Source organism: Anguilla rostrata, chromosome 9 (genome assembly GCF_018555375.3).
Source record: "Anguilla rostrata isolate EN2019 chromosome 9, ASM1855537v3, whole genome shotgun sequence".
NCBI lineage: Eukaryota > Metazoa > Chordata > Actinopteri > Anguilliformes > Anguillidae > Anguilla > Anguilla rostrata.
Window position 1 is genome coordinate 39,643,700 of NC_057941.1, and position 20,132 is coordinate 39,663,831.

Below are 20,132 nucleotides of genomic sequence, written 5' to 3' on the forward strand. Positions count from 1 at the left end.
GTCCTGTCCCGCCTGGACTACTGCAACTCACTACTGGCTGGTCTGCCAGCATCCGCCATCAGACCCCTGCAGCTCATCCAGAATGCTGCAGCACGTCTGGTCTACAACCTCCCCAGACATTCCCATGTCACCCCCCTGCTCACTGACCTCCACTGGCTGCCTGTTATGGCTCGCATCAAATTTAAGACCTTGGTGCTTGCATACCAGGCAGCTAAGGGGTCAGCACCAGGGTACATCCAGAGGATCATTAGACCCTACACACCAGCCAGACCTCTCCGTTCTGCCACCTCTGGACGCTTGGCACCTCCCCCTCTTCGCGTCTGTACTTCCCGCTCCCGTCTGCTGTCTGTCCTGGCCCCTCGCTGGTGGAATGACCTCCCCGTGGCGGTCAGAACAGCAGAGAATCTTACCACCTTCAAACACAGACTGAAGACTCATCTCTTCAGGCTGCACCTCTCCCCACCCCTCCCTAGCCTATAGTTTAGCTCACTGTACCTAGTTAGGATAATATGATTACGTTAGTGTATTTGGCAGGATTGTTGTTTTTGTCTGATTAGGCAAATGTGATTCCAGTGCTAGTTTGTACTTGGTAGGATTCTTATTTGCTGAACAGCTTACTCTACAGGGTTGGAGTCCTGATCGATGTGGTCACTTCTGGCACTACGATCCTTACTTCACTCTAGTGTTTCTTTTGCACCTCTACATCGTGAACCAATGCACTTGTTGTACGTCGTCTGGATAAGAGCGTCTGCTAAATGCCTGTAATGTAATGTAATGTAATGTAGTTCACACCCCCAGCCCTATTGTCCTGCCCCCAATCACACAGACTCCTCCCACCAGTGGATGATAGGCCAGTTTTCACACGTGTTCTCCAGGTGAGAAACTGGCCCTGTTCAGACCTGTACTTTGTATCCAGATATATCCAGAATGTGTCTAGATTCAGTCGAGACGGATGTCAGTTCACACCTGGCATCAGAATGCGTCTTCACATGTGTCTCGAATGACCACTTGTGATTGGATCTCACTTCCCCGCTCAATATGCAAATAAACACGTACATCATTTCCATTTGCAAAGACCAAATGCGTTGTTGTTTTTAACCGGCGGGAGGTTAAAACCAACCGGTATATATATGTTTTTAACTGGTATATTTGTATACAGTTTCTAGCAGCAATGCCCTACCTGTGCCTAGTCTGCCGGAAATTAAAAGAAGAAGAAGTTTGCAAAGACCTTGGCGGGCAAAATCAAAACAAAAACAGACTGAGTCTATTCCTTGGCGTGTTCCAGGCAAACTAAATCGCTCAAGATGTTTGACGCACTCGTAATATGGCTCTATGCGCTTTTCAAAATTTTCAAACGTGGTGAACAAAGCCAGCTTACACGATTTGAGAACCAACCAAAATGATACAGTTATATCCGCTTCTGTTTTGCTCCAGAAAATGATGTCAGGTAGGTCTATCAGCAAACATATGGCTTAGCTATGCCCAGAAGTCCTCAATAATAGTATTTTCCAAGAAATTATGAAAAATTGTTGACAATGTTTCTTTAGGTGCAGTGTCTTTTACTGATACCACAAATTGAATGCGTAAGTGAATGCGATGATTAGAATATTTTTGGTTACGCTGACCTATAAAACGCTATTCCAAATTTCAAAACCAAAATTACACGTTATACATCGTTAGCTTATACTCTCACTTACTGAATAAATGAATTGTCAATCAAGCCAGACTGTACGAAAAAGGGCGACAGCATAAACAGCACGTGTGGTATTACTCACAGCTATTTTGGAAGGTACCCAGGCATCACAAATGCCTGTATTTCACAAATGGATTGTCCAAGACAATATATGATCACTCAGTCTCAAAAGGGACATTTCTGTGCGTAAAACCAATGGTAAGGTTGGATATTTATTCAATATTTAGTCCCAGATATTGATTGTAGAATGACATGGTGTCACGAGAGCGGGGGGTTAGGACCCAAATGCAGAGTGAGGGAAAAAACTCAAAAATCCAAACAGTAAATTGAAACAAAGACAGAGAGGGAAGGGAAAACGAGACAACCAAAAAACAATAATTGAATAATTGAAAACAATAATACAGTTAAACAGGGTAAATGAACAGAACTAAAAACTGAAGTGCTGCCATCTGGCGGCCCAAAAAGGGAAACGCAGACAAACCACAGAACCATGACAGTACCCCCCCCAAGGGACGGCTCCTGACGTCCCAGAAGACTGACCTGGGGAGGGGGTGACAAACAGAACGGGACTAACAGGACAGGACTCGGGAATGGAGCAGACAGGAGACAGGACTCGGGACTGGGGGCAGACAGGAGACAGGACTCGGGACTGGGGGCAGACAGGAGACTGGACTCGGGACAGGGGGCAGACAGGAGACTGGACTCAGGACAGGGGGCAGACAGGAGACTGGACTCGGCACAGGGGGCAGACAGGACTGGACTCGGGACTGGGGGCAGACAGGACTGGAGGCAGACAGGACTGGACTCAGGACTGGGGCAGACAGGACTGGGCTCGGGACTGGACACAGGGCTCGGGACTGGACTCAGACGGGGAACAGGACTCGGGCTCAAAAACACAACACTGAACTGAACAGAGAGACTGAACACAACAGACACTGGACTAGACTCAAACACTGAACGGACTAATAGACAGGGGACGGACTCAACACAACGCTGGACTGGACTAACACACACAGACACGGAGCTCAAGACGGTATGGGGAACGGGACTCGGACAGGGAACAGACAGGGAGACCTAACAAAAGGGCAGACAGAAAGACAAGCACACGGGGAGACATACAGCAAGGCTGACAGACAAGGACAGACAGACAGGAGAAGGCGAATCAAGGAGACAACATGACAAGGGCAGAGGACAAAGGTAAGGCGATATAGCGTTACAAGCGTACATGATGCCTCATCCCAGACAGTAGGTAGTCTGCAAGACTTGACATCCAGGGGTTGAACGGCACTCGATGCAGACATCGTTCCCACACTATTCGCCCCAACAGAAAAAAACAGCAGACTGACACACTGACAGACAGGCAGACAGGCGGGAGAACAGACTGGCCGACGGGCTGACGGCCTGGGGGGCAGATAAACAGGCCAACGAACTGGCTGACAGACATGTGGGCAAACAGGCAGACAAGCAAGCAGGTAGGACAACTGACAAGGGGGCAGGTGTACAAACAGACACGCGGTTGGGAACATGGATTGGGCGAGGTCTCTGGGCACTGGGTGGGGGCAGCGACGGCTTGTAAACACTAGGGGGCGCGAGAACACTAGGCGGAGCACGGACACTGGGGGACTCCGGAGCTCTGGAGGACTCGGGAGCACTGGGCAGAGCAGGCGGCTTCTCCTGCGGGACAGCGGGCAGAGCAGGCCGCGGCGATGGACCCTGTGGGACAACGGGCAGAGCAGACGGCCCCTGCGGGACAACAGGCACAGCAGGAGGCCTCTCCTGGACTCTCGGCAGAGCAGGAGGCCTCTCCTGGACTCTCAGCAGAGCAGGAGGCCTCTCCTGGACTCTCAACAGAGCAGGAGGCCTCTCCTGGACTCTCAGCAGAGCAGGAGACCTCTCCTGGGCGCGGGGCGAAGCAGGAGACTTCTCCTGGGCGCGGGGCGAAGCAGGAGACTTCTCCTGGGCGCGGGGCGAAGCAGAAGACTTCTCCTGGGCAGGCCCCCCGCGGCGGGCCCCCTGCGAACCAGGCCCTCGAAAAATGGCCAGCCGAGACTCCGCAAAAAAAGTCTGTCAGGGGTCTGCTGGCTGAGCAGCTGGAGGTCTGGCCGACCGGGAGGCAGCCCGACCACGACGTCTCCTAAAGCAGGGAACAAAAGGCCTCGCAGGGCAATTCTCAAAAAACAAAAAGTAAAACTTCAAAACACAGGAAATAAATAAAAGCCAAAAATCCAAAAACACGTAAAAAACGGAACGTAGGCAGAAACACACAGGAAGCTACTCTCAGGAGGAAACACGTAGGGCAGAAACACAATCAGAAACACACACAAGGATCCAGCACCCGAGTCAGGGAAGAAAGGAACTTAAATAGACAAGACTCTGACGAGACACAGGAGGGCACAATGCACAATCTGGCCACAGAGAGGGAAGGAAAAACAAGACAACCAAAAAACAATAATTGAATAATTGAAAACAATAATACAATTAAACAGGGCAAATTAACAGAACTAAAAACTGAAGTGCTGCCATCTGGCGGCCCGAAAAGGGAAACGCAGACAAACCACAGAACCATGACACATGGCATCCTTTTTTCAAACTTTGTCTCATTTATTTTGTTATTCAGTGTGGCTTCTTCTTGTTGTTTGGCACTTTAATATGACGCCGTTGGCACGCGAATGAGTATGTACTTCCACTTAGGCAGAGGACGTCAGTTGAGAGGTGGTCCTTCAGTGTGGCCCAGGACGCAGTTGTGTACACACTGCTAAAAGAGTGTGACCATATGTGTCCCAGACCACCTCTGAATGTGGTCTGAGTGTTTGGATCTCAATGCATCCTCAATGCGTCCTGGGTGCGTTCACACCTGTAATTAGAGCTGTCCACTTGTGATTGGATCACCCAAGATGCATTTTAATACAAGGTCTGAACAGGGCCACTGTCACTATCTCTCGCCAAACTTTGAAGGCTGATTTCTCAAAAGCACTTCTCCCAGACAAGCCATATCTCCAAAATGGATTGGTAAATTCCAACAAGTGATACATCTTTTGTATCTCTGATCTTATAGTTTCACAACAAATGAAAAACAAAAAATGTCAAAAATTTCTATTAAAATAAAAATTCCCCTCTTTCCCCACGTTTGGTCACAAGTGTTAAATACCATGCTGTGTTTGGCGCAGTTTTTATTTCTATTACGAAAGCAAGAGTTAGGTATCAAAGTATTCAATTAACGTTCCTTAATTGTAATGTTTTTAAGATTGCACATTATGTTTGTGTTGCTCATTCCTGTTATCTGTTTTGTCACTGCAGATCTGGGGAACTTCAGTGGGAGGACAAGAGGAGGCGTGTCTGTGCGGGAAGGCCAGGGTGTGGTACTCATGTGCACCCCTCCTCCCCATTCACCAGGTAATGCACTGAAAAACCCATCCTCCAATGAGAAGTTTCCACCTCCCCATCCACCAGATTAGGTCTGGCTCTCCCACCCATATAGTGACTGTCTTTCCTGTGTTAAATCTGTGATAGAGTACATTTGATCTATATACACTAAGAACTGAATAGTTTAGTATGAAGGTTCAAGCTATCTAAAACCAGAAGAAGAGAGATGGTGTTGCCAGAACCATATCAAAGTCCTGACAATGACCACTGTCTGGGAGTAAATATGATTAACATGCATAGCCTCCACTCTAAGTTCCAGCAATAGTGTACTCAGCCTCACAGGCTTATACGGGTTAATTTGACTCAGTTTTGCCTTTATACAAAAGAAAGAGAAAATTCAGTGTCTTAAAATATATTCAGTATTTTATCTCACTGATCACAGCCGTATAAATCATTATTTAAATTTCTCAGATTTGCACTGTGAGGGTATTTGCTGAATTCAGTCTAGCTGTGCTTCATGCTGGTCATCCTATTCTCATAGTCCATTTTGTTGTTTGGCTATTTCTTCACCCGAGAAAATACGATTTTTCAATTCCCCACGGAGAGAAGGCTTTTTCCCTACTGTTCTTATTCTCAACTGCAGTTTCTCTCTTGAACTGAGTCTGTCAACTGTAATGAGAAAGAAAACTGGCAAACAGTTTTTTGGAAAGTACCGGTGCGATAACTCTATTTTTCTGTGCTGGAGAGTATTGTTGATATTGTAGAAGTAACATAAAATATCAGATGCCACTGGTGTAATTTCAATAATTTGTTAAAAAAGACATCATCTTTTTTCTGAGAAAGGACCCTCTTGATTGCTTTCATATACTGTATTATTTATTTATTTATTTATTTATATGAAATGGACAATGCATAACTACTTGTTTGTGAACAAACTTTCAAGCAAAATTTTGTCTGTTGTCCCTGAGAAGGTAACACTGAAAACAGAATACAAACAGTCAACAGTACAGTGATTAGTACCTGGCAATGAACCATCCTGGTTTTGTTTATGTCAGCTCAGATTCATTGCTGCGGTGTTTCCATGGGAATATCTGTAGTGCCTCCTTCATCAGTCTCCCCCCTCCCCCTCCCCATTGGATGCCCTACCTTCTGTCAGTGTGCTATCCACAGACCAGCAACAGCACAGCTGTTAGCAAAATTACAAATGTGCTCACCGCAGACTGTTTCTGTGCCCATAAATCACCCACCATTAAAAAGGACTCAAGATTAATAAGCAAACAAATCTTACGCCTATCATTTATATATTTTCTTCCTGTCTTCAATGTAGCTGTGAGAAATTACATTTTTCAACTGTAACATTGTGCTTGTCTCCTCAAATTAACTCACATATTCAGTGTAATTCGCAGTCAGAAACCGGCAAGCTCATGTTATTTCATTAAGTACTGAAAAAATGTAAAGCAAGCTTGGTCTTCTTGGAGATGAGGACCGGCTGTATTGCGGTTAGATTAAACTTAGACCTTGAAATGATCACTTTATTTTTCTACAGAAGTGTCAGCATATTTTAGATACAGGGAGGTGGCAATCAACATCACACCATGCCCCTGAGTCTGCATGTCCTCTACAATTACCCTTGCAAACCTTTCACGTGTTCAGCAACTGTTTGAAAGTCACATTAAGTAGGGCATATGCAAATTAAATAGGATTCTACAAAGGGCAAACAGGCATGTTTTGCAAGCGTCATATGGGGAAGCAGAAGACGTAAGAAGAGTTTGATCAATAAAAACAGCATTAATAAGTAGTTAGCCTTTGTAGTTGACTAAAGTATAGTGACTGTTAAGGTCAATTGAGATGACAGGGAACCTATAATGTGTTGCTTCTTGCATTGTGTGAGGATGGCAGAATAAATAATGGTCTAATGAATAATCAGGTAACAAATGCCCTTTATGTAATACCTGCTTGAAGGATTAATGAGTATTTTGAAGTAACTGCCACAAAAGGGATGGTGAAGAATGATACAGCAAGATGACTTTGGGATGTATTCCATTTGCATTTGTGTAACTGATTGTAGGAGGGATTTGCACATTAATACTGAAAGGATATGTAATTAAAATAGCAAAATAATTGAGGACAATTACAGGGCAACTTTTCCATGTTCTTAGTTTGAGTTTAACAAATCCCCCTCCTCAAACACAGTAGTAAAAAACTGGAAATACAGAAAGTAAGATAGCATTCTACATTTAAATGGCACCATAAACCTGTTTATGTCGGACTTTTGCTTCTAATGATAGTTAAACCCTTTTAACTTTAAACCTTACTTTAAAGTTATGAAAAATGTTAAAACTTACATTGAATTTATTGCATAGAAACACGTACAGTATGACATGAATTTAGATTATTTTTAAAGTTGTATAACTGTGTTTGTGCCTTGCTGGCTACATTAACACTTGCATTTTACTAATAGTCAAAATGAAGGACTAATGTTGAATGGAGCCGGGATTCTGAATACATTATTTAATTATGATGTGTGAGGTTCTGACTTCTCAAGTGTTTGTCTCTGAAGCATCTCATCAGGCATGTTACTCCAAGACCAAAGAGTATTATAGTACAACAGACAGGAGTCAAATGTATTTTAAATACAATAACTATTTTGATGCTGCTAAAATGTGAAAACCTGTGAGTGCCTTTTGTCTTTAAAAAGGTGTATTGAATATTGTTAAATGAACAGATGCAAAGATATAAAATGTTACTGGTGTCTAAAGGGTTCAAGTATTTCACCTTAATCATTTGGCCCAGGTGTGTACAGTGCACCATCTGGCATATAGGATACAATATAGATCTCAAAGCGCCTTTTTATTGAGGGGAAAAACAATGAGCTGCTCCCAGAGGGGAGATGACAGTTCAACATGCATGACCTCATACAGCAGATACCTGAGACATCCACTCACCTTTAATGGATTTCTGTGAACTCTCACAAAGGTGTGGAGTAGTGCTTAGTGGAGTAAGCTTTTAACTGGAAGGATGAAGGGATTGAGTGTACTGTGGCCTACTAATGCTAGAAGTGTTGGCAATGGACAAAAAACCTGTACTGCACATCAGTATAACTTAGTATGTGAAAGAGCAGACATGCAAGTCATCTTGGGTGGTAGTGTAGGAAAATTGTTAGGGCTTGCAGCTCATAGGCTCAAATGTGCAGGCTGTGGCACCTTTGTTCAAAACTAATGTTATATCCTTGCTTCTGTAAAAAACTTCATGATTGGATTGTGTGTAATTTATATACACTATATGGCCAAAAATATGTGGACACATGACACCCAACAACTCATCCAAAATTATGGGGATAAATGTAGAGTTTGTCCACCCTTGGATGCTGTAACAACATCCACTCTTCTGGGAAGGCTTTATACTAAATGTTGGAGCATTGCTGCTGGGATTTGCTTCCATTCAGCCAGAAGAGCATTTGTGAGGTCGGGCACTGATTGGGCGATTAGGCCTGGCTCACAGTTGGCTTTCCAATTGATCCCAAAGGTGTTGGATGGGGATGAGATCAGGGCTCTGTGCAGGCCAGTTAAGTTCTTCCACGCCGTTATCGACAAAACCATTTCTTTATGAACCTCACTGTGTGCCTGGGGGCATTGCCATGCCAACATAGGAAATGGCTTTTCCCAAACTGTTCAACTGCACGTTAACTCAAAAATCTAATCAGCCAATCACATGGCAGCAACTCAATGCATTTAGGCATGTTGACATGGTCAAGATGATCTGCTGAAGTTCAAACCAAGCATCAGAATGGGGAAGAAAGATGATTTAAGTGACTTTGAACGTGGCATGGTTATTGGTGCCAGACAGGCTGGTTTGAGTATTTCAGAAACTGCTGATCTGCTGGGATTTTCACGCACAACCATCACTAGGGCTTACAGAGAATGGTCCGAAGAAGAGAAAATATCCAGTGAGCAGCAGTTCTCTGGGCGAAAATGCCTTGTTGATGGCAGAGGTCAGAGGAGAATGGCGAGACTGGTTTGAGCTGATAGAAAGGCAACAGTAACTCAAATAACGACTCGTTACAACCAAGGTATGCAGAAGAGCATCTCTGAATGCACAACAAGTCGAACCTTGAAGCAGATGGGCTACAGCAGCAGAAGCCAACCTGGTACTAGCAAGGTGTACCTAATAAAGTGGCCTTTGAGTGTGTGTGTGTCTGCAGGGTGTAGCATAAATTGCCATAGCCATCAAGGGAGGGAGGATTCTAAGTTGGCAGGACATCCATTTTTTATTGCATAACAGCAACTCTGCTATGGTCAATCAGACACTCAGTCTGCCTGCATTTACTTCATATTAAATGTCCGTTGACTTGTGTGCTTTTGTTCAGATAATAATGCATGCTGTAGCAATGATATTCAACACAGAAACAGGCCATTATAGATTGGGAAGAAAATATAAATAAAATAAAAAATAAAAAATAAAAAGATTTCCTCAGACACTACTTTGCATCGTTATTAATCTTTAGATTTCAAACACTGTTGTAAACAGTGGCCTGTATTCAATCAACATCTGTTCTTACAGTGAAGTGAATGGAAATGTTATACTTTTTCTTCACGTGAAGTTATTTTTAGTGATTGCTGAACTTGCTAAATTGTGCTTTATATTGGTAGCCAAGTTAAGGGCCAATTTTGAGTTTGATTGAGTCCCAAAGAAATTGTAGCATGGAAATCCATATAGTTATGGTAAAACAATATAAGAACACGGTCCGTAAATCACTCTTTTGAGTTTCGGTTTTGGACAGTGCTCATTACATGCATTGTGGATTGATGGCATAAACTGACTCCTGGTCCTAAAAGATTCCCCAGTTAAATAAAACAGGACTATAAAGACACAACTACAATTAACTCATCAAGGCAATAAACTAAGAATATTCCCAGACAACAGCAACAAAGGAAAATAAGTTTAAAACTATTATGCTTCATTTGATCAATTCAAAAATGGCTGTCCTCTTCAGCATTACTGCACATCCAACTGAATCTTTTACAGAAACAGCACTCAATACTCAATCAATTGTAAATATGTGGACATTATAGAAAATAAGAAAGATATATTTCACAGTAATGCATATTTGAAAAGATATGTTGCAAATATATTAAAATATATGCATTATATATATATATATATATATATATATATATATATATATATATATATGTGTGTGTCAGTATATTGCAGCATTTCCATTAGGAACTACATGTTTGGAAAGAGATGAGAGAGCACTATCTGTACCACTTCCCTGTTCAAATTTTTTGAACATTCACAGGAGTTGAACGTGATCTGATTTTGGCCAGATACACTGCACGTGTATGTATAATCATCTGTGAGATAGATGAGCATGTAATCCATATATGATTCTGTACTAAGAGGAACAGACCAAAGAGACTGCATTGCTAGTTGGCTGAACACATTCCATTTTGTACCAGACCAGCATGTGGTATGTTTGAAACCTATGGTACTTCTGAAAAGTCCATCTGTTACTCAGTGTGACTTGACAATGTATGCTTTATTTATAAGCACATCTGCAGTACAGGGTTCCCTGTTGGCTGCTGCCAGTGAAAGGATTTACATTCCTGTCTGTAAGTCATCAATAACATAAAAGAACCTACTAAAATATTAACAGATGATTTATCTTTTGTTCTAAATGAAATGCATTGCTGGAGGTGGCTAAAGCTGGCCCATTACAGCACGTACAGTTCCATGTTAGAGCTTTATGAATCCCATCTTAGTGGTTGATTTGACTGCATGGTTAGACTCAATTTGCCCTCTCTTGTCCTCTGCCATTATAAAGTTCTTAAGTTCACCCATCAAAAGACGGCAGTTGTCAGTGAATTACCAGCCTTTGCATTTGCTTCACTGTCTGTTGTACTGGGTAAAATCTGTATGGCAGCTTCTTTCATTGAAAATTTAATGAATCCCATTAATGTTTGACAGTTAGTGCTGCCAGGATTTTATTTTCACCATACTTCCTGTTATTTTGCAGTGTTTCCAAAGTAGAGCAGGTGTTTCTTTGTGTGTGAGAGATTTAATTAGGCTGCTTTTCATTTGCTTCAAACACACAATGTTGTTTGTGGGTGAAGGTGTGGGCAACACATTATGTGCTGGCTCATACTGCACTATTCTAAGGCATCACATTGTCTCCATGAGCCATGAATGATCCATCCATCCTTGGCAAAAATATTTAACGGGAGGGGTACCATAATTATTGTCATCTGTGGATTGACCATAAAGGGAAGCTAACCTGGCACCCTGTCCAAAAACATTTTGGTATCATTTCCCCTTCCTTCTTTCCTCACTTCTCTGATCTAAGTGACAGCTGACTGACAAAGCAAAGTTTCTACCATATTGCTTTCATCTGTCAATGCTCTATGGATCAGATGAAGGAAGGAATGAATGAAGGAAGGATGTGGATTTTGAGATTTTGCTCAAATCCCAAAGGACCCCTGTTTTAAAGTTTTGAGTTGACTGATTAAAAAAGTTTTGAATTGCTTGATTGATTGATTGATTGATTGATTGATTCCTTCTGTACGGCCATGTTGCCCCTTTCCCAGTCTGTAAAAACTCTGTCACCAGGTATGTAACTGAATAGCCTTTCAACATTTTCAGGTCAGTTGTTGTTCATGGCTTGTCAGTCAAGTGAGGTAAACTGAGTTTTGCATTTATTTCCCTTCTGTTCATCCAGAAAAAAATCAAGCAATTCTAACAGTGTCTGAATGAGTTCAATAGGGGCTGTATACTCACGTTAAAGGTACTCTATCAGAGTTGATTTTACACTGAACGTTATGCTGTGTGGTCCTACAGAAATCATATACAGCTGGGTGTTCAACGAGTTCCCCTCCTTTGTGGCTGAAGACAGCAGACGCTTCATCTCCCAGGAGACAGGGAATCTGTACATCTCCAAGGTGCAGCCATCAGATGTGGGCAGCTACATCTGTCTGGTGAAAAACACAGCGACCAATGCCAGGGTCCTGAGCCCGCCCACGCCACTGACGCTGAAGACAGATGGTGAGGCTGAACCACTTGACTCCTGGTTATTGCAAAAGAAAAAGCACTCATTCAGCAGTCCTTTCAGGAATGATAGCGTAGTATAATTGTTAAGGATCTGGTCTTGTAATGCTGTGGTTGCAGGTTCAAATTCCAGGTGGTCTACTGCCATTGTACCCTTGAGCAATGTACTCAACCTGAATTGCTATAGTAAAAACATCCATTACTGGTTTCAACATGAGCAGGTGGTGCAGTGTAACATTGAGGATAGTACACACAGGAGAGTAGCGTAAAATCCTTACTCAGTCCAGCCAGAATGGCTTTTAAATAATCAATATGATTCCATACTCATGAGTATAAGCATGTATTTCTTGGCACAGGATTACCCACAGAGTTCTTTCAGGGCACTTTCACAGTAGAGTGCGTTCGAAATCACATTTGAAAGACGTTCTGCCTGCTGTTCTTCCTACTATGCAAACATAAGAAGGCAGGCATTGAAATTCACAGATTGGATCTGGCAGCCCGTTTTTAAGCATGGAGAGCGATTAAAGGGAAGAATAAAAGGCCATAACACATGCCAGCCAGCCTTTAAAAAAATTCCAGAACATTTTAAATCTCAAGTGTCCACTCCTTTCACCATTCTCCAGCAGGTTACCTGCAGAATGTGAGTTAATTACTTCTTCAATCAAGTACTGCTAACAGGCAGGCCCACACCACTTGTGCTGTTTTTCACTTGTATGAATATGTAGAGTTTAATGGGCTCTCGTAGGATAGCGAGGCTGGTGTTTTCTTCCAACAGTATGGTTTCGAGGGTTCAGGAGGAGGGTAGAGGATGTGTAATAGATTCAATCAGATCATGAGCCCAGAGAGTGTTTCCTTCATGACATTCTGCGCTGTGCTGAAAATAGCCTTTGGGGAAATCATTTTTTCAGCATAAAATTAACCGAATCTTTGCCTCAAAATGGGATTTTGCTGTTATAATATTCACATGGTGGAGTGCAGTCTGGGATTCATGAGTAGCTCTCAATTCACGGTTTTTCTATTTGAATACACAGAAAAGTGTCTGTCGTCTTACCGTACAGGGGCCTGCACTGCTTGTAGATTTTGATGCTCTGAGAAGTTTTAAACAGGATTCCCAGTGTCATTTTGACAGGGCTGCTGGTTATTGTCGGCTGGTTACCTTGACAATGTTTTGTATTCTGAAAATGTTTAATTGGAGCAACATGATCTCCTGCTCCCAGAATGCCTTTCTGTTCCTCTCCCTTTCCATGTTCTACATAAGCAGTGATAATTTACTCAGGGCTGTTATCAGTAGACATGGTGAGTAAAGAACTAGGACTCATTTAGCCTGCAATCAAAATAATCCAGTGATGGGAAAAATGAAAGCAGAGATTGCATTTGTCATTGAGCATTGAAAATAGGACCTTTCTTACTATAGGGCAGCAGTGACTGTAATTAATCTTTAGGAAACATTTTTAGATTTTACACAGATAGTTCGCAAGCAGCTTACCAGGTCATGTAGTAGAAGCAAACTCTTGGGGTGAATAAGTCCAAGTTTGACGCAGTAGTTTGTAGGTAAATGATGAGCTGCGATAGGCTGAATGGCCTGTTCTCATAATTATGAATTCTTATGCTCTTTGTTTTAAATGTGAAGATGTAAAGCAGGGTTGCTGGACATTGTCTAAAATGTTCAGCCAAATTAAATTGTCCAGTAACAGAATTTTGGAGCCTACGTACAATGTCCTTCCCCCTGATTGTACCTTCATCGTTGAGAAACAGGCTTCGGGCAGCTTCCTAACACATTTCATGTTCAGAGGATAAATTTGCTGTGAACAGGTGTGGCTCTAAATAAGGCTGAATGTTGGTGTCCATTGGCATGGAGAGGCTTTCTAACCCCAGCCAGGTTGGCTTTCTGGGCAGATGGTGGCCTCCCAGCCAACCCTGGTCTGACCGTGAGCCCCCAGCCAATAGAATGGCAGGGATATGTCTGACCGAATGTTAAGTAATTTTTTTAATTATTATTTTAAGGAGAAAGCTGCAGTGGGTCGACCGTCGACTGCCAAGCGGCTTTGCTTAGTTGGGCCCTGCAGAGAAGACAGCTTAACCTGCCCGCGCACACACACCATACCATGCCACTCCTCAGGCCATGCCACACGTTTCCATGGCAGCTGCACTGGAGGAACAGCGCTCTGAAAAACACAGTCTGGGAAAAATGAATTGCCAGTGACAGAACTGGCATATTGGGGATTATGTGTTTTAAGAACGACCATTTGGCCTCGTAAAAAGCAGCTAAAACAGTCCTGAATGCCTAAATCCCCTCTCTCACCCCTACCTTGTTTGACAGTCAGATGCCTTTGCCAGTTGATTACTGCCCTACTGCCACAGGCCAGCTGCCTGTGATCTCTGATTTTAAATGAACCTGTCAGAATTTTCTGCACTGTAATTTCGAATCAAGGGCATGTGTGTGCAGCGTGGAAGATAGACAAGCTCTTGTCTGCTATATGGACCTGTTCTGAAACTAAGAATATTCTCAAATGTTTTTGATGACCATTTTTGTCAGTAATAATTCATTAAAATTTTAAGCCCTGACTTATTATAATTTCCTGTTTTCATTTTTTAAAAACAGAGACTAGTGTGGGGTAAAGCGATTCAATCAAAACCATTCGCTTAAGGGCATATGCAATTAAATCAAACCAGACCTTTTTCATATTTAATCAAACTTGCACGGTGATAAAAGCGCACAAATCCAGGAAGCAGGAAAAAAGCGTGGCCTGAAAATTGTGATGCCCTGCCTGGAAGCCAGAGCTTTTTTTGTTTGTTTTTGAAGAGAAAGAATCTCTTGTATCAAGAAGGCAAGAATATATTTAGTGAATTGAGGAATATCCTCATACTTGATTATTTCAACATTTTAGGAATAAAGAAATTAAATAATATAGCAATTTTGCATATACCACAAAATGTGGGCCATATGATATGTCGTACATTATTTTATGTAATAATTAAGCGGAGGAAAATATATATTGATTTGTCACACCATCCCAGTAATACGCCGATACTGGTGTACATTGATATATGCTGTGCAAATTAAAAGGTCTTTAAACTGTTAACAGGATCATTTACTTTAAAAATATTATTGGTGTAGAGTGCTCCTCACATTCAGGTATTGGTGTTATTATACCTATATTCAGATGTGTCAAATGATTTTAACAGAAGTCATGCATGCATACATGTATTGTCGCTTGGACCTGGTTGAAGCTGTTAGCATTACAGTAACTGCATCCAGACAAAGAACACACCAGTCGAAACATGTGAGCTGCATAGGTTAGTGTACCACACTGTGTGCCAGTTGCTTCATTCTGACATAAGCATTCTGCTGCATAATAATACATTTTTCCTTCTTTCTCCAAATCGCCTCATTGCCTCATTTTTAAGCCAAGGATAATTCAATTACTATGGGTAGGCAGTTACTCTAATATTGATATATAATTTAATATTGGTTTTCATATAATACTGCAATGATAGTAAGCCCTCAAGACTTTTCTGCTGAGTTTCTGCCAAACTCCATTTGACAAATCAGAAACCAATGCATACAGTTCCATCTACTTAACTATCACACATATCTTAAGAAATTATGACAGCTAATGCAATTGGAAAATGTATATAACCAAATTATCTTTATGGTGTGTTGATGTCTGTACATACTGTACATGCATAATATTGTGCATATCCAAATCAGCCTGGGATCCATAGGTCCATATACTGTTCCATCATTAATTAAATATCTTGCTGGAAGTAAATTCATCTGTTTAGACAAATTTGTCCTTGTGATGTTTTTAAAAAGTAGTTTATCTTCCCATGGTATGAAAGAGAACATTGAGACCATGCATAACATGCCTACTTGGTGGAAATGGGAATTGTGGGAAAGTGCATTAATCTTGTTAAAAGATGTTTAGCATTCTAAATGAGTGCGTTCATCCATGCATCCATTCTGTGTGTCTATGTCTAGAAAAGAGCATACCATTTTTCACTGATTCATTCACTCAATTGAAAGTTTTATTGAACTCATCAATTACCAAACCCTCAGTCACTTCTTTCTAATTCATGCTTTATTTATGTTCATTTGTGTTTGCTAAATGGGGCAAAGTAACTGTAAAATCTACACGTTCTTAGTTGTGTGAACTCTTATTTAGGGAACTGCAAAAACAAAAAGGCCATCGTCTGAAATTTCCCTATGGACTCTGCTATAATAACTTGGAGCACTTGTTTAGGTAAATGCAGTCATAAATGATTCCTGCTATATTATCTTGGAAGCTGTTTCTCACAACTGCCTGTGTAAAAAATACATCCTATGTCAACCTTATTCTGCCAACTGAGCTCATCCTGAAAAGTGTTTTGCGACTCACTTGTGACTGCTAATTTGTTTTGTGAATTTAAAAGCCTCAGTAAAATTCATCTTATTCGTCTTTGGTAGAGCTGAAGCCTTATTATACAGTCTACAGATACTCTATAGATGGGCTAAAGCACATGCGAATGTGCATACGTAATGCATATCATACTGTAGAAGAAATAATGATGGAATGATCCAGGCTGGGCATCTGTAAGATTTCCACACAGATGAAAACACATGCTGTATCTCTATAAAATAGCACTTAGGAAAATCGCACAATGTATTATTTTAATTTTAACGTGCCAGAGATGCGCAGTTCATGCAAAATTCATAGCATAATTTCCCATTTAAGAAGACTGATAATAATCATTATTGCCTTGCTACAGAATTAATTATGCACATAAGCCTAAAATCTGAATTTGCCTAAAGCAGGACCCTGCCCGAACTGGAGTTCTCTTTGCTATGCAGCTGTTTATTTGTGGCATGTAATCTAATCGAATGCCCTTCCAGCAAATGGATTCCAGTCACTCCTTAAAACATCCATGTCACTACATCTAGAGCACATACATCTGAAATAATATATGGAACTACAGAGCCCTGAGATGCATTACAGCCCAGGGATGTGTGGAAGGGGTAGGAGAGGAGGGGAGGGCAATGAAAGGGATATTTGTTTAGGTTTGGGGGGAATAAACTATTTCAGCGCTTGTGTACATAAGCATGTAATCATGGAAAATAACAATTTGATATCGACCCACTGAACTTGAATGCATCTAAAGCAAGTTTAATTGGAAAGGGTAGCATAGCATTGGAAACAAATTAATTGAGAAGGATCTAGGGCATGTTGCAGCAATTTTATAACTAAGACAAAACATTCCAGTAACATTGTGAGAGGGAGTTCCTGGGAGTTCCTTTGAAATGGGCCGGGCAGTCAGAATATAATTAAAAGATAAGGTAATATGTTCTATGAATTCTCTATATATAGTAAATAGCACATTCATAAGCAAATTTCAGTTATTATTATGTCATTAAGTGCAAATAGGCATATGGAGCCATATTTTCACATTCAATGCGCAGTTGTCAAGCGCTAGCAGTAACTCATGATAGTGGCAAATTAAGAGGGGCTCCATCTCATTTAGGTAATTGTGTGACTAGAATCTGTAGCACATTTTCAGATTCACAAGACTTATCCAAGTTTGCAATCAGCCCACAGCATGATTTCCATGCAAACTCATTACTAATTTCCCCTCACTTGCTAACAAAGATTGGAATGATTCATTTGTTTAAGAGTTCAAACTGAAAAACAGGTAAAATGGTGGGCTGCAACTTCAGCCTGGCTATAGATTTACAGAGATTGAAATGCAAAAGGCAGCCATTAAACCAAAATGAGTAACTTCCATTGATAATGAATATAAATACTATTAAAATTAGACAAAGCAGTATCAGGACTATTCTGAGATCACAAAGGCCATTGAAATTGGCTTAAATAAAAGGTTTACTTAACCTTATAATATAATTTACCTTGTTTAAAAAAAATCTTTTTATAAAAGATATAAAATTTTTATTTAATCTTCAAATTGCTATTTTAAAATAAAATAAACTGAAAACCAGGCTTGGAAGATTAGTCAAAACTGGCTATTATTGGCATATGCCATAATGCCATCCTGTGTTGCTAAAGATGCAAAAGCCTTAGAGGATTCAAAGAAAACTTGTCAAAACACTGACCTTTATTCCACCTAGACAATTTATACTTATACACTGATTCATTTCACAAGGACGAAACCTGACAATGTTCACAGGAGCTGTTATTCTCAGAAATAAGTAGCATAGCTGCCTGTGATATCTGTAGGCTAATATGTAAAGACATGTTTAAGTGTATATTTATATACTAGGGTGACATTACATTACATTACATTACAGGCATTTGGCAGACGCTCTTATCCAGAGCGACGTACAACAAAGTGTATAACCATAACCAGGAACAAGTATGACGAAACCCCTAGAGAGAAGTACCGGTCCAAGTGCAGGGAACAACCGCATAGTTCAACTTGGACCCTGAAGGTTAAACTGATTAACACTAAACAATAAGAATGGCAACAACGCAGTCTATGGAAAAAATACAAGCAGTAGTTAAGACAGTTAATGCACCTAAGTCACCAACGAAACAGCTGCCTAGTTACAACCCTAAGCTTACAGTCATTTACAGGGGGGTAGGGAGGGATGGGGGTGCAGCCTGAAGAGGTGAGTCTTCAATCGTCGTTTGAAATGGGTCAGTGTCTCAGCTGTTCTGACCTCCACAGGGAGGTCATTCCACCATCGTAGGGCCAGAACAGACAGGAGACGTGTTCTGGAAGTGCAGGTGCGAAGAGGGGGAGGTGCTACGCGTCATGAGGTAGCAGAACGGAGGGATCTGGCAGGCATGTAGGGTTTGAATATCTTGTGGAGGTATGCTGGGGCTGATCCCTTAACTGCCTGGTATGCTAGGACCAATGTTTTAAATTTGATGCGAGCTATAACAGGCAGCCAGTGGAGGTTAGTGAGCAGGGGAGTGACGTGGGAGTGTCTGGGGAGGTTGAAGACCAGACGAGCCGCAGCATTCTGAATGAGTTGCAGGGGTCTGGTGGCAGATGCCGGTAGCCCAGCCATTTTGGTGGTGCTGTGGGTAGCAGTGTCGCTTCACGCAAGAAGGTCCTGGGTTCTGGGGAATCTCAGCCTGGGCCTTTCTGTGTGGAGTTTGCATGTTCTTCCCGTTTCCTGCTGGTACTCCGGTTTCCTCCCACAGTCCAAAGACATGCAGGTAGGCTAACTCTAAATTGCCCATAGGTATGTGTGTGAATGGTGAGTGAATGATGTGTGTGCCCTGCGATAGTTTGGTGACCTGCCCAGGGTGTATTCCTGCCTCTTGCCCAGTGCATACTGGGATAGGCTCCAGCACCCCCGCGACCCTGACCAGGATAACCGGGTATAGATAGGATGGATGGATTTATGTGCTAAGAAGGGATATGCAAATTATTCCTGCAAATAATTTTTTTTTTACTGCGAAAAAAATAAATTTTCACCACGCTGTATGGCTTTTTCACCTTACATCATATACCAAAGATTACTGATAATGAAATGTATATCACAAAAAGCTCAGGAGCATGTCCTCCAGCAGCAGAATAGGTTTGCTGATCCCAAATGTTTTGTTGTGCCATCGAATTGTTGAGTTCTGTTAGTGCATACCATACAAAGTCTGCTCTTAATGAACAAAACAGTCTTGCATGGTGCATTTATGCATTTAGCAGATGCTCCTATCCAGATGGACTTAAACAGCTTACTTTTTTGTGTCCTGTGTAATCCTTTTATACAGCTGGATATTTTACTGAAGTAATTCAGGTTAAGTACCTCTGCTCAAGGGTATGATGTCAGTGCCCAACCTGGGAATCCAATGTGCAACCTCTCAGTTACAAGCTCAGTTCCCGAACCATTACACGTCCTGTGACATAATGAACTCATTTCAGCTATGAAACTCCAATGGCTGGCATGTCAGCTGGGGAGATGGCACTTAGAGCAGATTTCAGGATGGCTCATTAGGTCCAGATAACCCTGTGGCTGCACCAGCACGGCTGTAAGTGCTCCTCTGCAGAGTTGTGAATTAGGAGGATGTCCAACTAATGACTCTAGGAAAGGGCA

The 20,132-nt window shown here is 41.8% G+C and overlaps 1 protein-coding gene across 3 annotated transcripts in view; it reads left to right on the forward strand.

Moving 5' to 3' along the window:
* LOC135263748 (contactin-5-like) overlaps nucleotides 1-20,132 on the forward strand; it is a 382,506-nt gene that overhangs the window by 263,891 nt on the left and 98,483 nt on the right. For all 3 annotated transcript variants that reach the window (XM_064352101.1, XM_064352104.1, XM_064352102.1), the window contains 2 exons: nucleotides 4,991-5,086; nucleotides 11,894-12,097. In XM_064352101.1, coding sequence (XP_064208171.1) covers nucleotides 4,991-5,086; nucleotides 11,894-12,097 — 300 coding nt within the window. The remainder of the gene's footprint in view (nucleotides 1-4,990; nucleotides 5,087-11,893; nucleotides 12,098-20,132) is intronic.